The sequence below is a fragment of the Populus euphratica genome, unplaced genomic scaffold (assembly GCF_000495115.2).
Source record: "Populus euphratica unplaced genomic scaffold, PopEup_1.0 scaffold97.1, whole genome shotgun sequence".
Lineage (NCBI taxonomy): Eukaryota > Viridiplantae > Streptophyta > Magnoliopsida > Malpighiales > Salicaceae > Populus > Populus euphratica.
Genome location: NW_011499981.1, coordinates 546,186 through 567,903, shown reverse-complemented (window position 1 = coordinate 567,903; position 21,718 = coordinate 546,186). Strand labels below are relative to the sequence as shown.

Below are 21,718 nucleotides of genomic sequence, written 5' to 3'. Positions count from 1 at the left end.
CGCGTGAACAATTTCAGCTCTATAGATAGGTACATACATACAGATACATTAGAGATTTATCTTGTTAATTTGATGTTACAACTATCTAGAGCTGATTTCGTGAAACCATTGAAATGCAAAACAGTCTATACAAATGATGCACGATGGCTCTATTCTGCAGTGTCAGTCCGGCCAAAAAGATGTTGAACAAGCTGTGAGAATTGGATCCGACTTTGAATTGCTGCTTTTGCATTCATTGGTTCCTCTAAGACTTGAACAGCACGCTCGTACCTAGTGCCATCATGAGTTCAAGTTCTCTCAGGAATACTCGAAGCTTACATAGTTGTTAATTTCAGGATCCGTAGAATTAGTCAAAGTGCTCGTAAACTGACCCAGACATCCATGTTAAAAAAAAATTAGTCTCACTAATTCCGGTAGAAAGTTGTAAGATCCATGTCTTTGTCCACAAACCCAAGCTTAAATTGTTCAGTTCAAACCCAACCCAACTAACCCGTGTATATAAAAAAAATGTGACTAGACAATTGATTTTTTCTTTTCTTCTCCTTGCCTCCCCCATCGTGACTTTCCTCTCCTAATTACAATTTCAGTTTTAAATTTAAGTTTATGATTGAAGAAAAGTTGAAAAAACAAGAAAGCATTTCCCTTTACTATTTTTTTTTATTAAGAGAGTGATCGTGGAAGGATTAAGGTAGAGTTTAAGGTTTTTAGTTTGATTTGACGATGAAACAATTTAAGAGTTTAAATTGGTATTTTAGTGTGTTGGATGGCCAAGAAAAAACTAAGGCTTTTAAGAGCAAATTGTATGTTTTATGGAATCTGTAGATTTGAAAACTAGCAAATCAACCGACCGACCTATTAACTGGTTTCTACTGGTTGGCTAATTGGTTTAAACTAGCCAACCATTTGGCTTGTGCTACTAGTCAACCAGTTGATCCAGCAGTAAGAGTTACTTGAGCCAGATAGGTTTGATCAGTTTGGATTATGTTTAAAATCAATAAAGTGAATCAGCTTAGTTTTATAATTATATTTTGGTTTTTAAGCTTAGAGTTTTAATCTTTCATGTTACTTTGCTTCAAGTTGTTTTTTAGTATTTTTTGTATAACGATCTTTAATAGTCTCTGGTTCTAAACGCATTTGTTTTTTGCTTTTTTTTTCAAATGAATGAGATAATCTTTAATATGCAAGTAATATAAATATTTTATGTATGTAAATTAGATGATGAGTGCAATTGATAATTTATTATGTGTGTGTGTGTGTGAATTTATTTTTTGAGTGCTTATCCATTCTTAAAATTGCATTTATATTTTGTTAAATTAAAATATATTTGATATGACATTGGTTTGTTTTAATATTATGTGAGTACCAGTTATGTCTTTATATCGATATGCTTGTTAGAAACTTCATACTAATTGAGAGTAGATAATTTTTATGCATATTATATTTATATACCTAGCTCGTGAGAGAGGCATCAGCATATAATGACCGATCCTCCCACAATGGTCACTTTGGGGTATCACTTGGTCACTTTTGAGTGTCATCTTATCTTTAACATGTATTCTGCTATTTTATATTAATATGCTTAGTATGTATATTTATATTAAGATATATATAACTTGCAAATTATTAATATTTAAAATATATATTAAATGTTATTCAATTAGTGAGTTAGTTTGAACTCACCTTTTATTTTAATATTATTTTATATTCTTAATTTTTTTTTAAAAGTTGATTTTTGACGACATAAATTAGATTCTGCTGTAACTAAAAAGTTGATTTTTGATTGAGAGTTCATGCTACTTTGTTTGTTGGCATGCTTTACTTACTTCCACAAAACTTTCCTTTTAATTTTTGATTTAATGTTTTAGATGCTTCATTATTATATTGAATTAATTAAGTTCGGATTTTTATAATGTAATAAGTATTATAGATATTTGTATTTTTATTTTTTTTGATGATATGAAGTTTTGATGTATCATTTGATTTTATTGCTGTGAAGAATATTATATTTTAAAAGATTATGAAATCACAAAATTTTTATATAATTTGTTTTATAATATGTGTATTAAAGTTTAATACAAATGAGATATTTTTACGAAACTACTCCTAAATAACCGATTACGAGTCATGGGTCCGGGTCTTAGAAAAGCCATGCGTTTGGACTTGTCTTCCGGAGCAATGTTTGGACTTGTCTTCCGCAGCAATGGCTCTGGCCCTATATCATGATACAAAGCACAGGCAGATAATGATTTCTTTGAGCTCTGAAAGGCAGATGGAGTGTTGACGGAAACCATACAAGTAGAAGGATCTGTCATTCCACATTAAACATGTTCCTGGTTAAAAATCCCAGGATGGGAAAAGGACAAGTCTCAGCAAAACAAGCGGAATAGGGGGAAAAAACGCAGTTTTGCAATATGAAAAGGGCTTGCCACGCCTGTACAAAAGCATGTGAAACCCGATATGATTGGCCCCTAAAGAATAGTTGGCCACCTGACTGTAAAATCCAATTCCATGGATGTTCAGTTCAAACCTTAAACAACTTGAAAAAATCAATGGCAGTGCCAAACTACTAGATTCTTCAGATTAACATTAATCACTGCAATTGGAGGTGCTATAACCCAAAACTTTAGGGATCCACTATCCAAGGAACCTAGACAGAAGAGGCAGTTCCTACAGACTAGTCCAGGCAAATGAGTCAGAATTTTGAGCACAAAGAGAAACTTCTAGCTTAGAAATACCATCTGAAAATGACACTTTATGATGATGACGTTTGTAATGACTTTGGCCAATAAAAACACAGGGATTCAAATGCACATTTTAATTGGATTTTAGCTTAGTTGTTTTCACAATAACTAGATGCAATTCTTTTGTTGCTGGCTTCTGATTTAGAAAGGATAGACCATACATAATTGGAAATATTTAACAGATATCGATGTAATGCACAAGCAAGTTAACCATCAGCCATTAATGATAAGAAACAGAATCTCAAAGAACATGGCATCAATAAAAGAAGCGAAAGCAACCCTTACATTGCTTCGGGTCGCTGCATCTTAGAAATTAGGATTCTTTCCAGTGAACACAAACGTGAATACAATGAAGCAACCTCACAGGCTGCATGTTTGAGAATAAAAGGCAACAAGAAGGAAATCCTGAAAGAACAGAAAAAATCTGATATGGTGAATGAAGCATGGCATCAATAGCAGATACACTTTTTTGATAGAAGACGGTTAAATTGAATTCTATCAAAAGGACATGGCTTGGCCATCAAGGAGATGACACAAGCCTGAACCTGAGAAGACATACAAAGTTAATTACATGAGTAAATGACGACATAAATTAGATTCTGCTGTAACAATACATGTAAGTAGATTATGCTAGAGCTATTTTCTCTGGCTTTCTTATTTGGAGGTGGAACTGATGTTGGGGAGGCTTTGAGAGGAATGATCTGTTTTCAGATTTACAGCCAAGCAATCAGTTCCATGGAACAACGCACACCTTGTTTCGCCAATAAGCTTGATGGCTCATTGCCTGCTGAGCTTGGAAATTGCTGTTCACTTGTTGAACTTAGGCTTCAGAATAACCTACCAGGAGGGAACCTTCCACCTGAAATTTGTAATGTTGAGAATCTTGAGGTTCTTTTCTTGTCCAAATTAGCTCAAGATTGGGAGATGGGGAGATTGAGCAACCTTAAAATATTAGCTCTGTATAGCAATAATTTGACCGGTAGAATCGCATCTGAAATCACAAATTTTACAAAACTCACCTATCTTTCATTAGCTCATATTAACCTTACTGGTGAGGTACCATCTGAGCTTGGGAATGTTCATCAGATTTACATAGACTCGACCAAACTGCAAACCGCCTTTGCGGACTAATTCCTCCTTGTGTATGCAATGGCACTAATCCGAGAGTTTTGATGCTTGGGGAATTCCGGTTTAATGGGAGCTTTCCGATTGGAATATGTTTGTTCCTTAGGAGGGTGATTCGTGGTGACAATCTTCTTTCAGGGAGTGTGCCGACTGATTTGGAGAGGAACTCTGGGATTTCTTACTTAGAAGTTAGAGGAAACTTGCTTGAAGGAAACATACCAGCAGTTTTTGGTCTTTGGAGCAATCTATCAATGATAGGTTTTTCAGGAAACAAACTCTCCAGCTCTGTAACTCCTGAGCTTGGAAAGCTTGCAAATCTTCAAGTCTTGAGACTTTCTTCTAATAGTCTAACAGGAAGCATTCTGTCTGACGTGAGTCATCGCAGAAAGTTAATTAAAATGGATTTGATTAAGAATCAGTTTTGAGGAAGAATTCCTCCTGGGATCACTTCATTGGAAAAAATAGAAAGCCTTCTCCTCCAAGAGAATGAACTTAGCGGAGTAATTCATGACTCTCCCCCCCCTATTCAAGGTCTCTTTGAAGTGCAGTTTGCTGTTAACATGCTTCAAGGTCCTATTCCTTGCGGTTTTGAGTAAGCTTGACTATTTTAGTTCAGTTCTAAATTTGACATAATAAGCTTTGATAAAATATTTTAGCTGAGGTTTGAATATATATTATTTTTTAATATATTTTTTAAGTAAAAATTTTTAGACTTGAAATTTATATAGGTTTACACTATTTTATACTATTAATTAGTTTTAATCAAAAACATCTCTCAAGTGAAAAAAATTTACACTTAATTTGAATTCATGAGTTTTTAATCAACAAAGTTACGATATTATATCAAATAATCATATTAAAAAATCAGTTTAACTTAAAAATTAAAGTTATTAAGTGAGGTGGTGGATATATGATTTATTTTGTTCTCTTACCATCTAGACAGATTACATGTTCTTCATCTCTCAAGCGACAGCTTCTCTGGTGAGATGCCACCAGCACTAAACACGATCTCCCTTTACTTTGTCAACATATATTTCAATCAATTCTCTGGCAAGCTCCCCTTCTTGGATGGGAATAGCAGCTTCATATCTAGAATCTTTTCTTGGAAATCCAGAACTTTGTTCGCTAGATAATGATGCAAGATACTGCAAGGATGTTAGAGAAGGCCATACAAGAGGGCTTGACCTGCATTTGCTGGTTGGTGTCGTTATAGGTGTGGTAATCTTTGTGGTATTTCTTAGTTCTGTGGTTTACATACTAGTGGTTTGAGTCCTTCAATGTGAGAATCACCATGATCAATCACTTCTTCATGTATGTCAATCGCGGACTGAAGATTAACTGTTTGAGGATATAATACCTGCTAGAGAAGGTTGGAGTGAGAAATATGTAATTGGGAGAAGCAAGCATGGGACAGATTTTGCAGGACATAGTCTGCAAACTCCAGAAAGCATTGGCCTGTCAAGAAGGTGAGTTTGTCTGAGGCTAACTTTAGCCTCGAAATGAGAACTTCGAGCCTGGACAAGCATCGAAATATCGTAAGAATGGGGGTTGCTGCATTAAAGATGGATATGGGTTCCTTGTAACCTACTTCATGCCTGGAGGAACATTATTTGATGTCCTGCACAGACATGAACCGTGCATGGTCTTGGACCGGGACACCCGATATCGCTTTACTTTAGGTATTGCACAAGGCCTTTCTTACCGTCAGCATGATCGTGTGCCGCAGATCATTCACAGGGATTTCGAATCAGATAATAATTTTATGGATTCTGAATTGGAACCCGAGGTTGGAGATTTCAGGATGTAAAGAATGCTTCTTGGTTCTGATTCAAGCTCGACAAGGTCTAGAATTGTATGAACTCTTGGCTACATGGCATCAGGCAAGTCACATTCTACCAAGCTAAACTGTTCTTTTGGTTTATTAATCATGACAAATTTATGCAGAAGCTCAAACACTAAATTCATTTCTTGTATTTCTCCTATTTCCCTATCCAAAATTTCAGAAAACGCATACTCTATCCGGTTGCCTTCCTTTCTTGTATTTCTCCTATTTCCCTATCCAAAATTTCAGAAAATGCAAGCTCTATCCGGTTGACAGAGAGTCGTTGCATGCAGTTATGGAGTCTTTCAATTAGAGCTTGTTTTCAGAAAATTGCCACCAGCTTTGAAGAAGGCCTGTATATCGTCTCCTGAACAGGGAAGACATATTACATAACTTTTCCAAACATCTTACATACTAGCACCAGACAAAAAAAAAATTGAATGCTCGTGCATTGCCATTCATCCAATACAAATTGCAATCTCGCATCTTCAAGAAAATTTTGTGAACTGATTTGAGTATTACCATGCAGATAGTTAGGAGTCATGATTATTCTTTAACAAGGGGGGGAAATCCGTAAAGAAACCAGCGGCAATATCAGAAAAACATGTCTGATGTCACAACATCAAAGTACAGCAGAATGCCTCAAGGCTCCTACTCTGCTGCTTGCAGAGGTTGTGAAGCTTCATTTTGTTTCAATTTTTCCAAAGCAGAAATCCGTCTATCCAGTGACTCATGAACGCTTTCCACCTGTATGAGAAATTAACCACATATGAGTAGCATATCCACGTTTCTCCTAACAAGAACACAGAAAGAACCTTTCATGTCCTGTCTTCAAATGCCAATCCTACCCTTGATAATAATGCTTCAAGTAAAGTCAACAGCAAACATGCAATTAGTCGAAATGAAAAGAAAATTTTTGGGTCGTGTTACTAACATTTCATGAAGTGTTAATGGCATTTCACCTTTAATGAGGGAGTCTCTTGTTCCATCAACACTTGATGGAGTGCTAGTAGCTCCGCTCAAAAAAAAGAAATTCATTGGAAAGGAAAAACCAAATTCCTGTTGGTTCTTGTACAATATATTCTGAAGGGCAGATGCTAACAGAATTACCGCTGCAACATTCTTCAGTCAGTTACACCCTTCCCATGTTGCAATGAGAGCTAAAACACTTTGATGAAACATTAAGGAGGCTATATTCGGAGAATGTTATCTGGATCAAGAAAGGTTAACTCAATCCATATGATAAATGAAAAGAAGAATTTGCAATGAGATCCAATTCATAGCCTCTAATACCAGTACCAGTCTTCTGAGTCATTATTCCCTCCTATATCACTTATCAACCCCCATGTCTACAATTTTATAGACAAAAAAACAAGTTACTTTCTGACTTTCAAATGCACGTTTTGCATGAAAAAAATGCATTTGTCATGACAAATTATGATTTGCTTTCAGTCTGAACAGGCAACATGGAATTCTCATCAAAGAATGCCAGTAACTGTTTAGTTAATGTCAATGGTAAATCATGCATTTAATCCAAATGAACAGAGAAAATCTTTTGGGTGGGGCTATTAACACTCCATTAATTGTTAATGTCACTACACCTTTACAGAGAAAAGTCTTGCACCATTAACATGTTGGGATGTCTTTATAAAGTGCTAATAGATGGGCCCAAGGTTTTCTTTCATTCAAGAACAACCTGAATGCCTCCATGTTCTGAACTTGGAAATGAAATAAAGAGCATCTTAGCAGGACTTATTTGGGAAAAAGATATTCCTACTGGTTCTTTTACAATATCTGCTGAACAAATGTTAACATAATTAGCATTCCAACATCCTTCAATTAGTAACACCCTTTTCCATTGCTAAGGGGAAAGTGCTCTAAGGATGTTATCTGGATCAAGAAAGCTTAATCCATATGTGGAAAGAAACAAGGATGTGCAATGTGAATTCCAATCAGTAGCCTCTAATAGCAGTACCAGATAACTAAATCATTCTCTACTATTTCTACAGTTTCTCTAAACAAAAGTACTTACTGATTTTCCGATGCATGTTTTGGACGAAAACTGCAATCGTCGTGACAATGTTATGATTTGGTTTCTGTCTAAACAGGCTACATAAAATTTTCATTAAATAATTCCAGTAAGTAAAGCATCCTATGAAAAAAGTCCATATAACTTTCTATACAAGGATATACTTGAAAATCCAGCAACAAACACATACAAACAAGGCTACACCGCAAAAAAGACCAACAACAAGAGCATGCAGCATCAAACAGTTACCATTAACAAATCAATCTTGAAAATCAACCTCTTCAATACAAGGATATACTTGTATAAAGTTCTCCATAACATCTCCCCAACTAGCTTCACTACTTTTATACCATTTTTATTGCCTCTTAGGATCCTCGAACTTCTTTAATACTATAAAAATGCTGATAAAAGAACAGTTGATGCAAATGAGCCACATTCTAATATCACTCTACTAAGTACACAATCAACATACATTATTCCAAAGCATACAAAAAATCAACGGCAAGAGCAAAAACAATAAAAAAGGGAACAAAATAATAAAAACCCACAATTATCATATTCCAATAATGAATAATTGAGCCTCAAGTTACTATCTTTTCTCTCAAATTCCATATACTATACGATTCCACTTCATGCATCAATCAAGAAAAAAATGAAAAGGGGACAATAAAAAATGAAAACCCATGATTAATATGTTGCAATAAGGACTAAATAAACCACAAGTTACTGCCTTTCATTACAATGCCAAATGGGTTACATATAGACTGCAAAATTAGGCTTAAAAAGCACAGATTTCTCTTCTTCTTTTTTCCTTTTTTGAGATTTTGATGATTACCTGTTGAGAGATGGCATCATGGGCAACCTGGAAATCTTTGTAAAGGAGATAGATTCCTGCAAATGATGCTGTTGCTGCTCCTGCAAAGAATGAAGCCAATCTCACTCTCAATACGTAACCCATTTTTTCTCCCTCTTTTTTTTTCCCTTTGTTTTTTTCTCTCTTCAATTCTAAAATGGTGTCAACTGTGAAGCCCTTTTCTTTGTCTTATAGGATATCTTCATTTTTGGTTTTTTAAAAAAAAAAAATTGTATTTGTATATATTATTTTTTTAAAAAAAAATTGTATTTGTATATATTATTTTTGAAGAAACCTCGATTTAGCTCTCATATGTTATACATTATCAATTCAGTCCTAAAACGTTTGATCTTTTAATTCTACCTCATCTGTGTTTAGACAATACCACCTCTTCATCCATCTAAGCGAAGCTTAGCCGGAAAAACAAAAACAAAAAAAATTGAGTGCAGGGTAAGATCTCCCTTTAAGGCTTATTATAACTTGTTTTAGAGCATTACATGAAAGCAATTGATGAGCATTTAAAGATTTTGGATAAACTTGATAGGGTTTAAAACATTAGGAGTTAATTAATAATAAAGCAATATGTTAGGACTAAATCCAAGCTTTTCTATTATTATTATTTGGTTTCTAAGGGTACATAAGCTTTAAACACAGTTTTAAAACTCTGATTGACATGGCAAGTTGTATTAGAACTCCATTGATATAGAATCTAAACTTAAACTGGCATGGGTAGAAGAAAACAAAAAATTTACCAACTTAGTTACTCAATTGACCTGTACTTAATTCGAATGGATCCTCACATCATTAAGGTTTTCTTCAAAAACAATATTAAAAAAATAAAATTTTAATTATTTTTAATAAAATAAAATTAATTTAGATAATATCTCAAACTTATAATTTGGATATCAAATTTAAATCAAGTTTTACAATTATAGCTTAAACATTTCATGACATTGATGGACAATTTGAAAGTCTAATTTGTTGAAGATATTTTTAATATGTATTTGTGGTTATGGTAGTTTTTTTATTGTGTTTTAAAAATATATAAAAAAATTATAAATTATATTTTTTAAATAAGATTTCAAATGAGAGTTTTAGTGTGACCCATGTAAAATTATAGTATGTATTGATTAACTAAATACTTTTAAATTTATTAATAAGGTAAAATATAAATTGTGTTATAGAACAAACGGAGAGCCCATTTGTTTTTATATTTTAAAAGTGTTTTTAAAAAATATTTAAAATATCTTATTTTTCTTTGTTTTAAATTAATTATTTTTTGATGTTTCAAACATTAATGTATTAATATTAAAAATAAATTTAAAAAAAATAAAAAATATATATTATTTCAATATATTTTAAAAAATAAACCATGTTATAGCTCCCCTTTAATCATTGAGAAAATAATATCAGAAGAAAATGAAGTCTCTCATAAAAAATTAATAGATGTTATGGTTGGAACCGTCAATTAAAATTATGTCCAAATAATCAATGAGCACAGATGGTATGTTATTTTACCAAAGCTTTTTGCTTATATGTCATTTCACTATTTATTTTAATTTTGTGTGTTAATTTTTCAATATATCCTCAAATAATCAATGAGCACAGATGGTTACATATGTTGAGGTAATTCATAGGATAATACCATGGTGATGGTTTTTCATTGTAATTGTGCACTTGTGACTTACATTGTGCCTAAAAAATAGTGAGAAAATGAAAATGAAATTTGATTAAAAGTTTAAGATGGTGATTGCTTATGTTCCATGCAGTACTTGGAAAAGAACAACGAGCTGATTATGGCTATCATGGAGAATCATAACAATGCCATTTTCTTGTTTTTTTTCTTTTATGGAACTAAAATGGTGTGATCTGCATAACTTCTAGCTCGGATATTTTTGCTGAGAGCTTGATGTTTCTGACTAATTCTGATATCCAAAATGTAAACCAGTTTTTTCCCCACATTTCATTTTTATTTTTTTATTTTTTGTGCTGGGCCTTTTTTGGGTACAGTGTTTTGAACATGGCGTTGGAAACAAAGACAGCATAACCAAATATATATGTCAACTGGAAGCTAATGTAGAGATTTCTCAAAATTAACAAAAAAAATCTCACCTCTGGCTCTACTTCTTATTGATGATTTGTTAAAAATATCAGTTTATTAAAACATCTATAACTGACATAAGCTCTCAGAAAGTGGCCATAGAGAATGAATGTGAGAGCAACAACAATGATCTTGCTGATGTTTCTCAAAGGTTTTCAATCAGGCTAATCCTGCAGCATGTTTGGCTGAAAATGAGGTGATTGGAATTATATTTTTGAGATCGTTAGAACAGTGTGTGAACGGGGAGCTATGAGCTATTATAGTTTTGCTTTCAGTTCTTGGTTCGTCAGCTTCATCTAGCTTTTGTTTGACATTTTCTATTCGTTTCCTTTTTCTTTAGCTATTGGAAACGGAACAGAGCATCACTGTTGAATCTCTCTTTTCGCTTACTAATATCTGTCAGATTAGTGTAATTTGAAAAGCCTCTAGCCATTCTTTCTCTTCCCTTGTTGAGAAAGAGCGGAAAATTATGCTAGCTCGCAACACTGTAGTTCCTCTACACAGGCACGTATATTCACATTTTTTCGTGTAAATTTGCCAATGATTCGGGTATCAAGCCCAGTTACAGCAGAACCTGATGTACCTAGCAAGAATTGCTGATGCACAACCACAAGGAACCACAATGCCTTCTCAAGTAATTTGCTGACTAATATCTGAACACTTTCTTTTTTACTTTGTTTTTCCTGGGTCAAAAAAACATTTGACTTAAGAGAAGCTGCCGTTGAATTGGAATGTCTCTTCTGTTTTAAAAAAGAATACTGTAGATGCCCCAGCAACAGCAGCAGCAGCCTGCAATAAAGCAAGAGCAGTACATGCAGCCATCTCAAGTTGCTATGCTTCAACAACCAATGTTCTTCAATCAGAAGCTCCCTTTCCAAATGAATGATCAGCAGGAGCAACAGCTGCCTCCACATCTCCAACAGCAACATTTCCTCCAAGGACAAATGAGACCGAGTGCCACTGATGGAGATTCTGATGCATGAAACCAGCTGGTGCTCACTGCCTTGAATGTTTATAGTTTAAGGACTTAATGGAGAACTAGTACAACTACACCCATCTAACTTCTTTTTCTTTTATGCAGGCTGTCTAGTTAATATCTCTTGTGAAGAGGAAATTCTGATCAATGATGTTTCAATAGTTGTTCATTGGAGGCTTAGCATACTGGGATATAATATTTAACGTGGTTCGGCAAATTATCTATATTTATAGGAGAGTTTTATATTATTAAAAATAAAAAAAAAATATAATATAAATACATGAAGGAAGAGGAACACATCCACTCTACTCAATTCTCATTTTTTATTGCTACACTTGCAGCTATTACCATTGCAGCTCTTCTTTCTTTTCTTTTTTTTTCTCTTTTCTCTCTCACACTCACTCCTATTGCTCTTCAAATAATGTTTTTATTTATAAACAATAATAGCAAGATATGATCCATATAAAACATGGCATCAATTATATCATAGTTTATGCTTTCACTTTATATCAAGTATGTGATGAATTGTTGAATTTTTACAAAGTGAAAGTAAAGTATCTGCCACAATAATGGTAATTTTCTAGCATTGTGAGCATGATTAAGTACCTTTATCTTTTACTTTCATGGATGCATGGAGATTTTCATGTAAATTTGCAGAGGTGAAACCCAAAATGCTTATTTTATTTTATTTTGCATTGAATGGAAAGCTTCCAGTTAAAGGCAGCTTCTTACAAGTTAGAACATGCAGGCATTGTTTGGTCCAAAATGGTGTCATCACAAATCAAGCAATGGCAGCAGTCATTGCCAATTCTTGTCATAGGCTGTGATTCAAAAGGTGCTAATACTACATAAAATAAGAATTTTTAAATCCCATTCAAACAATGTCAAGCTTCAGAGAAACAATCAGTATGATCATGGCCACTCTGGTGCATATTGTTTGATTGGAACTTGGATGATACCCATATAATTGCAGACTGAAAATTGGGTTTCCCTTCAAAGGTGAAGACAGAGGACTGTTTTAGTGTGGAGATGAACTTTGATCAACTATTTTTACTCTTAATGTGTTTTAAGATGGGGATGTGTAATTGTAGACTACTTCACATCAAGTGTCGATCTTTGATACCTTACATGAGACTTAGAATTTGTTTAGGATTATAATAGTAGTGGTGGTTCAAAATATTTTTTTATTTAAAAGTATATTAAAATAATTTTTTATTTTTAAAAAATCATTTTTAACATCCTCATATTAAAATGATCTGAAAATATAAAAAAATCAAAGTTTTTGAGATAATTTTTTTGAATTTGACTTCAATTAAATAATTTTTTTATATAAAACAAGAATGTAAGGATAAAAAATCTTAGCCGGAGTCACTAGTTTAATTAGTAATTTAGATAATATAAAGAGAAAATATAAAAATAAATAATTAAACTAATATATATATATATATATATATATATATTAGTCTTTTTGGATTATCATTGAAGAATGCTTCATTGAAGAATGTTGAACGAGAAGCTATGAAAAAACATTTTAAAAAAATATTTAATTAGATGAACTTGTAAATTTTATGATATGAGCATAAATTAAGATAATTTTATAAAAAATAAAAAAAATAATGAAATTAAAATAAATTAATTTTAAATTTTAAAAAAGCAAACATCAACAAACTTTTTAAACCTGATTTAATTTTTTAAAACTTGCAACCCGTGAAATCTTGAATTTGGATTCAATTAAAAAGTTTAATTTTAAATTAATTTAATTTTAAATAATAAAATTATGAAAAAAAATATTAATAAAAAATACTTGTAAAAACAAAAACATTTAGCAAAAAAATGAGGATAAAAATTGTTAAATAAAAACACAAAGAAGATGAAATTGTAAAAAAAAAAATTATTTCAAATAAAAAATAACAATAAAAAAATAAAAACTAAATTTGAAAGATTAAAAAAGTATTGAATGATTAAATTGAAAAATATTTGTAATTTGACAGATTATTTATATATTAAAAAATAATAAGAATGAAATTAAAAAGTACTTATAATTTGATATATTATTCAAAATTATAAAAAAATAACAATTAAAAAGTAAAGATTAAATGTGAAGAAAAATATATTGCAAGGGTTAATCTGATTTTATAAAGGGACCAACACTGAAGTCGAGGTAGGGAGAAGGAACAATTGTGAGTGGCAGAACCAAGGAGCATTCAGTTCCCATGTCACCTCCATGCGCTACCCAAACAATGTAAGGGCTGTCCGCATGCTCCAGCTAGTGTTTTTTAATAATATTTAACCAATGTATATTATAATAATGCTCTTGGATATCCTTTAAATTTAAACAAAATCAATGTAAAATGACAAAAAACCACTTGCTCAAGAATTATATTGATTTTATTTTTAATAGTATCAAATAATTACAGTATTTTGAGAAATAAATCAAAAAACCAAAACACCCCTAAATAATAGGCATTATATTATTATATTTCAGGATTAAATTAATAATATGTAAAAACAAAATGAAAATAACCAATCTAACCTATTAATTTATTAAAGATAATTGTGTCATGAGAGATTTTTTAAGCAGAGGAATTTTATCATCACGACATTATTGTAATAAATAGTACTAAATCTATGTAAACAGTAAATTTCCTAAAACAATAAGGTTTTTTTCAACGACCGAGAACAACAATTCGAGATACTCGGGTGAACTTGACAAGGAGATGAATGGACACTGAAGATTTAAACAATTCTGAACAATTTCACGCTATATATTTCTTAATTTTAAAGTTAGTATTCGAGAGAATTTATTGTCTTCAATATACCAAAAGATAAAATCAGATATACCAAAAAGATACAAGTATACATCCTTAAAATCATTTGTCAACAATATTAATATCAGATGACACAGACACCCTTTATATATATATATATATATATATATATATAAAGCACGACCCATGTAAAGCCTCGGTATCAAAAAGGAATAAAAATTACTATAATATATATTCAGAATTATAAGGGGGAAAATGGTCCACTCATAAAAAGTAGAAAATATATGTTTTTATAGGAAAATATATTTATTATAATTTTAAAATTAAATTAAATTAAATTATACCCTTTGAGTGTGATTGCCGCTTATTTTTGGATTGTGGGGGTACCAGACATACCCTTTGTGTGTGATTGCCACTTATTTTTGGATTGTGGGGGTACCAGACAGCCTCTACTGCAGATTCCAGCCGAAGAGCTTGGTCCCCAACGAGGAGTAGATAGTTGTCCTGAAGATTTCACCTCATTATCGATTACAATCAAGAGATCAAAGTAGCTCTCACACTATATGTAAAGTCACAAATTTCAAGCCAGTGATTTATCTCATTTTAACCATTTTAACAATGCATGAACAGCATTGACCATAACATTCAGCATCAAAAGTTTTTTTTTTTTTTGAAGCATTCATTTGCTGCTGAAATAATGCCTTCATTAAAAATCTTGGCAAGCAAAGAAATTAAAAAGGGAACAAAGAGGTGCAAGGATGACAAAGGAAGTAGGCTATCAAATGCACAGATGCAATTGTGTGCATGAATATCAATGCAGAAAGTTGAATGTGTAATCTTTGGTATCATAAACACACATAAAAGAGAAAGCAGTTTTTCCAAAAGCATAAGATTAAAAAGGATTTTTAAAAAAAAATCAGCCAAGTCCATGGTGGATTCTATAAGAAGCAAAAGATGGCAGGCAGTTACAACAAGAGCACCATTCTACTGCAGATCACTCCCATATATGCCCGATCTGCACACCAATTAACTCCATAAGTTCATTTATACATTGATCACTGCCTCCTGCAATAACAAATTAAAATTGATTACTTATCAATGGCAAATCACACAAATCAAAGACAAGAAACCATGGTCAAATAAACCAAGAACTGGCATAAAATGCAAATGCTCCTCTAAAATAATCGTTATTATTACCATACTAACTTCTAGAAGTTAATGCAGCCCCGGTTGTCCTGAAAACATTCAGTCAAATAAAACTCAATGAGCCCTTAACCCGTGGTACAGATTAACACATTATCCAACATATATAACAAAGTCTGCAATATTTAGCAGGATTTAAACCATACCTGCTCTGCTGTTTTCCATTATAAATTGAGTTAGATGTCCCATGAATTGAGCCCTTGCTTTGAGTACTGCTGACGCCTGATCTGTCAAAATCTTGCCTATTCAGCTCGTGAGAATCTTTTGATATGCTCAGAATCTTAACATTGGAGATGCCTTTAGCAACCCCAAAATTAACACCATTTGAAGATTTGGATTCAATTGACGGAGCCTTCTTAAGTCGATGGGATTGTGCCATGGGGGTAACTGCCACAGAAGGCAAAAATGACGAGTAAGGAGATGCTGCTGCTGCAGCAGCAGCAGCAACTTTAGCAACAGCTGCTGTAGCAGCTATCATTTCTTGAGCTCCTTCCCGAAGCTGGATATAGTCACCCTCAATCAAAAACAACTGAAATCACAACTTAAAGGCTCAGATATAGTGATACAGTCTATGCATGCAAATATGTAAATTAGGATCCCAAAAACTCACTTCTGGGTGACCACCCACAAAGTCATCTAGCTTTCCATATTTTCTCTTGTAATCATGCCAATGCAAAGGAGAAAGCATCTTGCCAAGTCTATTTGGTAGCTGTTATTGACACAATGATAATTATCATTGCTTCTGAATGGTTTCAAAATGTGCTAAGATGAGAAGAAAAGAATTTTTTACACTACTGACCGTTGAATTGATCCGAATTCTACCACCAGCTGGAACAGTACGAACAATGCAAGCCAAGAGAGATCGTTCATCAAGGAGAGGAGTATCTGAAGTTTTTCCTCCAGTGACCACATTTGTTTGGTCAGATGAGATAAATGCTTTAGATGATACAGCACCAGTGCCATTGTTGATTGTGGTTTCACTGACATTAACTGAATGCACAGATGTTTCAGAGAGTGATGCACTGGCAGCAGAACTCGCCTGCTCTTCTGTCAAAGCTTGGTCCTCTAGCCCCTGGTTATTGAAGTTCAAAACATTTTGATCCTACACCAGTTCAAATTTAACTGATTTTAGTCCCTGCCCTAATTGCCAGCTGCTTCTAATGGAGTTAAAAAGATGTTAACCAGTGGCACCAGAAAAGCAGGGGAACATTGAGCAAAAATAAGCACAGACCTTCATTTCAATAGTCTGTTCAAGAGTATTCAATCTCAAGGCATCACTAAATTGGGAAGAAATCTCTTGCAGGCTCTGCTCAGGTTGAGGAGTGACCAAGTAACTTCTATCAATCGACTCCAGAACCTGCAGGAGGTTAATGTTTTTGTGAATCCAGTCACTAACCATCATGAAACATGTTCATTACCACGGGTGATGCAACAGCTTAACATGCATAACCTGTGATTCCCCTGTGGATGATAAGATTACAGGATCAGGCTCTGCTCCTTGACTGATATGAACATCTAGATAGTCTGGATGGAAGTTGTGGCCGTTAACAGGCCTTTCATAGTCATACTTTACATCTGACCTCATAGGATCATGATCAGTTTGAGATGATGCAAGCTGGTTCTGTGTAGATAATTGTGCACTCTCTGTTACAGCCTGAAGAAGATTAAAAAAAAAACAAAAAGAATACAAATTGTTATCATGGAAAGCTAGGTTAGAAAATATGTTTTTTTATTAATACCCGATAGAAACAAGCACACTTCATATTTACAACGATATGCAACTATAATGAGGACAGAAGAAGTTTACATTTTGATAGTTACCTGTTGATTCTGCCACTGTGGGAGAGATGACATTGCTGGTATTGAGTGAAAATGCCCAGCATGAGATTGGGGAGCATGTGATGTCATAGAATGGTGAATCCCCTGTTGATGCAGAATGAACGGGTGGAGTGCAGCCACCTGCCCAGGTGGAAGGTAGGTTGGCATCCCGAGTAAGGACGTTGGAGCCATTGGAACACCAGCAGCATGGCTGGTCTATTGATCAACAGAACAGAATATTGGAAGTCATGGATACAGGATTTGAACAGTTAATTTTCCTTCCTACTAAAAAGTATGTTTCAATCACGTACTGCATTACAGAAAAAAATTAGTTTTCTAGGGACAAACACCTGGAAACCCCTATAAAATATTCTATCTGTATGGCCCAAGGTTTTATTTTTTCCTGTCAATTTGTAATTAATAATCTCATCATTCTAGATCTTTTTTATGGTATGAATCCTTTTGACTGCTCTTATCACAATAGGTATGACCTCGGATCTCAACTCCAGGGGTATAGTATGGAACCAGCTACCTGAAAGGGATGAAAGACTCAAACTAAGCTAGAATAATGGAGGCAAGAGTGTGAGGGGAACAGGGAATATAAGGTCACACAATGTGGCATATACTGAATTGCAGCTGACCAGCAATGCTGTAGAATAGAAGAGATGTCGTATTTACAGTTCGCATTGATAACTTGGAAAAGAACAGGATGGTATATATTAAGATTAATGGGAGGAAAAAAAGAAACAGTGACAAGGAATCCTACCTGATTTGGTACATTTACAGTCGACGCAAAAGACAGGGCATTATCTGCATTCCCATTTTGCAATGCTCCATTATTAGCATTGGAGGCAGTAGTTCCATTTACATCTAGTTGCCTTCCATTGTTCTGGCTAAAGCTTGACACATCCTTTGGGTTTGATTGAGATAGGTGTGACTCATCTGTGTAAGATCCCCTCCTTCCTCTGGCATCAGCTAGCTCCAACTGAAGTTGTTGTATGGTATGCATATGAATTCTCTCCATCTCTGCAAACTGATATCAGTAACCAGGAGAGAGGGACAAAATAGTCAATCCAAGATCTTAACCTTGGTGGATGGTATAATGTTCTGTGATGAGTAGCAAACTAACAAAAACAGGCCAAGGAATGAAAGCTATAATAAAATTTCAATATTGTAATGTAGAATTTGGTTACGCAGTTGAATAAATACAAGAAAATATCATACAGACAGAGATACAAGCGTACAAATGCATACAAGCAAACACAAGCGCTCGCATGCACACACCTCAAGCCCAAGTAATATAAACCAAGGACCAAAAAGAAGTGCAAAGGATGAAAAAAGCAAGTGACCTGTCTTTGACAACCAAGCCAAAGCTGATTGTACTGTTCTGTGCGTTCTCTCAATTCAGCTTGTAAGGAATGGTTGGCATTAGAATGCAAGGCATCCATCTCCTGAACACGTGCGATCCAAACTTTCAATTGTTCATCCTTCAAATAAATGGTCTCCTGATCAGCCCTATGCTGAAAGATAAAGATCAATATTAGACTCCCAACAAAACGCATGCTTTACAAATTCTCTTTCACTCCTGCTTTTAAGTGGTAACATGACAATGTTACTTTTTGTTTTACAAATTCTTGTTTGACAATCTTATAACGAAAACTTTCATTTTCAATAAACAACACCTGGTCAGAACCAGAAGAACAGATCAGCACTGAATAGATGAACAGACCTGTTCCTGCAACTCCAGAATCTGCCTTTCCTTGTCTTGAATATGTTCTTGAAGGTCGCGCAATTGCTGTATATGCTGAGCTCTTTCAGCTTCAGAATGATCACGCTCTCTTCTGCATGAAGGAACAGACCATCTAAATTAGTCCATCCAGACTTCAATAACCCAGCCTAGCCTTAAAGACAGATGGAAAAAACTAATACATAGATAAACCTCAACATATTTAAAAACGTCATCAGGACCTAAATGTATGATAAATCTACGATTTTTTCATGTGCACATCTTATAGAAACCTTGCATGAGATTAGAATGTTGTTGCTATCATCAAACTAAGGTTTAAAGGCATGAACCAGTGTCAAAACAATGAACACATGCCTGAATGTAGCCAGTTCTTTATTTTGTTCTCTGAGAAGGTCCTCTTTAGCCCAGGCCTGCAAAAAAAATGAGACAAGAGACAGCACATAATGCATGGCCTGCCACAAATACTTTGTTCAAAAGTACAGCACAGAGATGAACAAACCGCTTCATTATCTAATTTAATAGCATGCAGTTCCCTGTCTTTTTCTTCCATTCTCCTGTCCAAGTCATGTATGGTCTGTCCCCTTTCATGCAGTTGTTCCTGCACAACAAAGTAAGCTTGCATTTAAGATGGAAGTCGCAGAAATGAGAAATTGTCACTATGCATTGTGTCTAAAAACAGATATATGGGTTAAAGTTAAGACATGCAACAAAATTCATGGATCTGATCTTAAGGATTTCAGGTGATATCACTGTAATTGCAACACACAAATAGCTTTCTTTCATGAAACGAAATTGTACCTGATCGAATATACACGAGCAATTTACAACTTCTATCACAACTACCGTAAAAAATTTTAATGCAATTACAGATTATGACAATTTACATAGAAGGAGAAGAAACCAGAGACCCCACAGATAAAAAAAATCCAAACCTGAAGCTTTGCGGCAGCATCTTCATGTTCTTTGATTTGAGCATGGAATCTGTTCTGCATTTCCATAATCTCAGACCTCGCAATCACTTGAGCTCTGAGCTCAGTCTCCAGCTGTTGCAACTCTTCTCTTTGTCTAGCAATGCTGTGAATTCGCTGCTGCAAAATGTCATCATCTAAACCCTCATCCACTGTGATCGAACAAAAGTCCACATCAGCAGGCCCTCTTCCATGCTGCACCTTGATAAACATCAAACCAAGTTAACTTTACGTGGTACTTTAACCAGATGTCCAGCCCAGAAATCACAATATTTACCTCATATATTGTTCTCTCATCTGATTGCCCCAGCTTTGACTGTTCCAAGTTCTGTGATCAACAACTCCCACACTTAGTGACCAAAAACATCTAACACCCATATTTTTTTTTTAAGAAATACTGAAAAATCTAATACCCATATTGGTTGCCTAGTATATACTGAAAAGGTCGAGAAAAAAGTTGCTTTGATTTGCATTTAAATGTCCATTTACAAAAACAACACAAAAAAATTTAAACGAAAACAAAAACGAATTATCAGCTTTATATTTATATATCCCTAGAAAAGTAAATTTTAACACATGTTCAATCTCCCACCAAAGGAAACCGAGCATTACACAGCACGGGTGTGGCCTATATAATTTACATATCCCTAGAAAAGTAAATTTTAACACATGCAAGCAAGAAATGAACCCTAATTCCCTGATTGGCACGTCAAAAACATGATAAGAAAAAAATACCACATCATTTCCATAAAACCCAACAAAGTAACAAAAACCCAAAACATAAAACCATTTTTTTCTCTTTTTCCCTGACATTTTCCCATCAACCAAATAAGCAATCACTCGATACCTCATCTCCACCAACACCATTCCGATGCTGCTGCTCCGTAACCGCTCGCCACTCCTTCCTCGACAACGAACCACCTCGTGAGGCTGCCGCTACTCCGGCCGTCGCCTCCATTTACTCAACAAATCACCGATACCTCTCCAATTCGTGCACGAAACCCAACAACGAAAAAACCCTAATTTCAAAAAAAAAAACCTAGAATTACAAAATTTTGTAAAAGAGGAATTGAAATGAGAGAGAAGAACAAGAAATTGCCTTGAGTGAAAAAAAACAAATAGAGGAGTGGTCTAAGTGAAAAAAATAGGATTTGGGAATTATTTTTTTTAGGGTTTTGAGAGGGCTTGGAGTGTCAGTAGTGAACAAGTGATGGGGGGGGAGAGGGGGAGGTTGATGGGAAACGAGGGGCACTCCCGCCATTTATAGGACAAAAAGGAGACGAAACGTTTTTGGGTTTTATTACCATTTGGTCTTTTCGGTGAGGTTTAGTCCTTTTTGAAGTGTTTTTAGCGTGTTTGTTTGGCAAGAAAATGGGTTGTTAAGGTGTGAGAAAATGAGATGAAATTAAATTTTAGGTGAGAAAATGGAAAGGAGTGGGTGGATTAATCACTTAATTGCTGTTTTAGTTATTCTAATCTTGATCTAAAAAAGGGTTAGTTTTGCTTCGTTTTGTAGTTTGGTGTCTAAGATGGGATTTGTTTTAACATATAACAATTGTTTATTGAT

The 21,718-nt window shown here is 34.1% G+C and overlaps 2 protein-coding genes, 2 long non-coding RNA genes and 1 pseudogene across 6 annotated transcripts; 2 read left to right on the top strand and 3 right to left on the bottom strand.

Annotated features, from left to right (window-relative positions):
• Positions 1-2,932: 2,932 nt before the first annotated feature.
• Positions 2,933-3,570, bottom strand: LOC105139807 (uncharacterized). The gene is made up of 2 exons (XR_845049.1): positions 3,493-3,570; positions 2,933-3,146 (listed from the first exon to the last, which is right to left on the bottom strand). It is a non-coding gene; the product is annotated as an uncharacterized LOC105139807 (long non-coding RNA).
• On the top strand, positions 3,293-6,285 carry LOC105139808 (leucine-rich repeat receptor-like protein kinase PEPR1; annotated as a pseudogene).
• LOC105139809 (uncharacterized) lies at positions 6,121-8,753 on the bottom strand. The gene is made up of 2 exons (XR_845050.1): positions 8,553-8,753; positions 6,121-6,435 (listed from the first exon to the last, which is right to left on the bottom strand). It is a non-coding gene; the product is annotated as an uncharacterized LOC105139809 (long non-coding RNA).
• Positions 8,754-11,218: 2,465 nt separating this feature from the next.
• On the top strand, positions 11,219-11,771 carry LOC105139806 (nuclear transcription factor Y subunit beta-like). The gene is made up of 2 exons (XM_011046415.1): positions 11,219-11,305; positions 11,436-11,771. The coding sequence occupies exons 1-2, from the start codon at positions 11,249-11,251 to the stop codon at positions 11,652-11,654; spliced, it is 276 nt and encodes a 91-aa protein (XP_011044717.1). The 5' UTR covers positions 11,219-11,248; the 3' UTR covers positions 11,655-11,771.
• A 3,403-nt stretch (positions 11,772-15,174) lies between these two features.
• Positions 15,175-21,457, bottom strand: LOC105139805 (uncharacterized). 3 transcript variants are annotated; one of them, XM_011046412.1, is made up of 17 exons: positions 21,251-21,457; positions 20,999-21,170; positions 20,429-20,479; positions 20,116-20,352; positions 19,683-19,781; positions 19,538-19,593; positions 19,166-19,277; positions 18,786-18,956; positions 18,203-18,469; positions 17,440-17,652; positions 17,069-17,272; positions 16,850-16,975; positions 16,418-16,720; positions 16,229-16,327; positions 15,765-16,147; positions 15,613-15,650; positions 15,175-15,480 (listed from the first exon to the last, which is right to left on the bottom strand). In XM_011046412.1, the coding sequence occupies exons 2-16, from the start codon at positions 21,107-21,109 to the stop codon at positions 15,617-15,619; spliced, it is 2,466 nt and encodes an 821-aa protein (XP_011044714.1). In that variant the 5' UTR covers positions 21,110-21,170; positions 21,251-21,457; the 3' UTR covers positions 15,175-15,480; positions 15,613-15,616. The 3 variants fall into 3 exon arrangements, with proteins under 3 accessions (XP_011044714.1, XP_011044713.1, XP_011044715.1); XM_011046411.1 differs by having other exon boundaries at positions 20,999-21,457; XM_011046413.1 differs by having other exon boundaries at positions 20,116-20,346; positions 20,999-21,457.
• Between the last annotated feature and the right edge of the window lie 261 nt (positions 21,458-21,718).

Excerpts from the sequence above, each read along its gene's own strand:
- LOC105139805 (XM_011046411.1), bottom strand. The coding sequence starts at position 21,109 with ATGGAGGCGACGGCCGGAGTAGCGGCAGCCTCACGAGGTGGTTCGTTG. Across the intron at positions 19,278-19,537 it reads AAAGAACTGGCTACATTCAG|AAGAGAGCGTGATCATTCTG; the intron begins GCATGTGTTCAT and ends TCCTTCATGCAG. Across the intron at positions 16,976-17,068 it reads CATCCACAGGGGAATCACAG|GTTCTGGAGTCGATTGATAG; the intron begins GTTATGCATGTT and ends AACCTCCTGCAG.
- LOC105139806 (XM_011046415.1), top strand. The coding sequence starts at position 11,249 with ATGTACCTAGCAAGAATTGCTGATGCACAACCACAAGGAACCACAATG. Across the intron at positions 11,306-11,435 it reads GAACCACAATGCCTTCTCAA|ATGCCCCAGCAACAGCAGCA; the intron begins GTAATTTGCTGA and ends AGAATACTGTAG.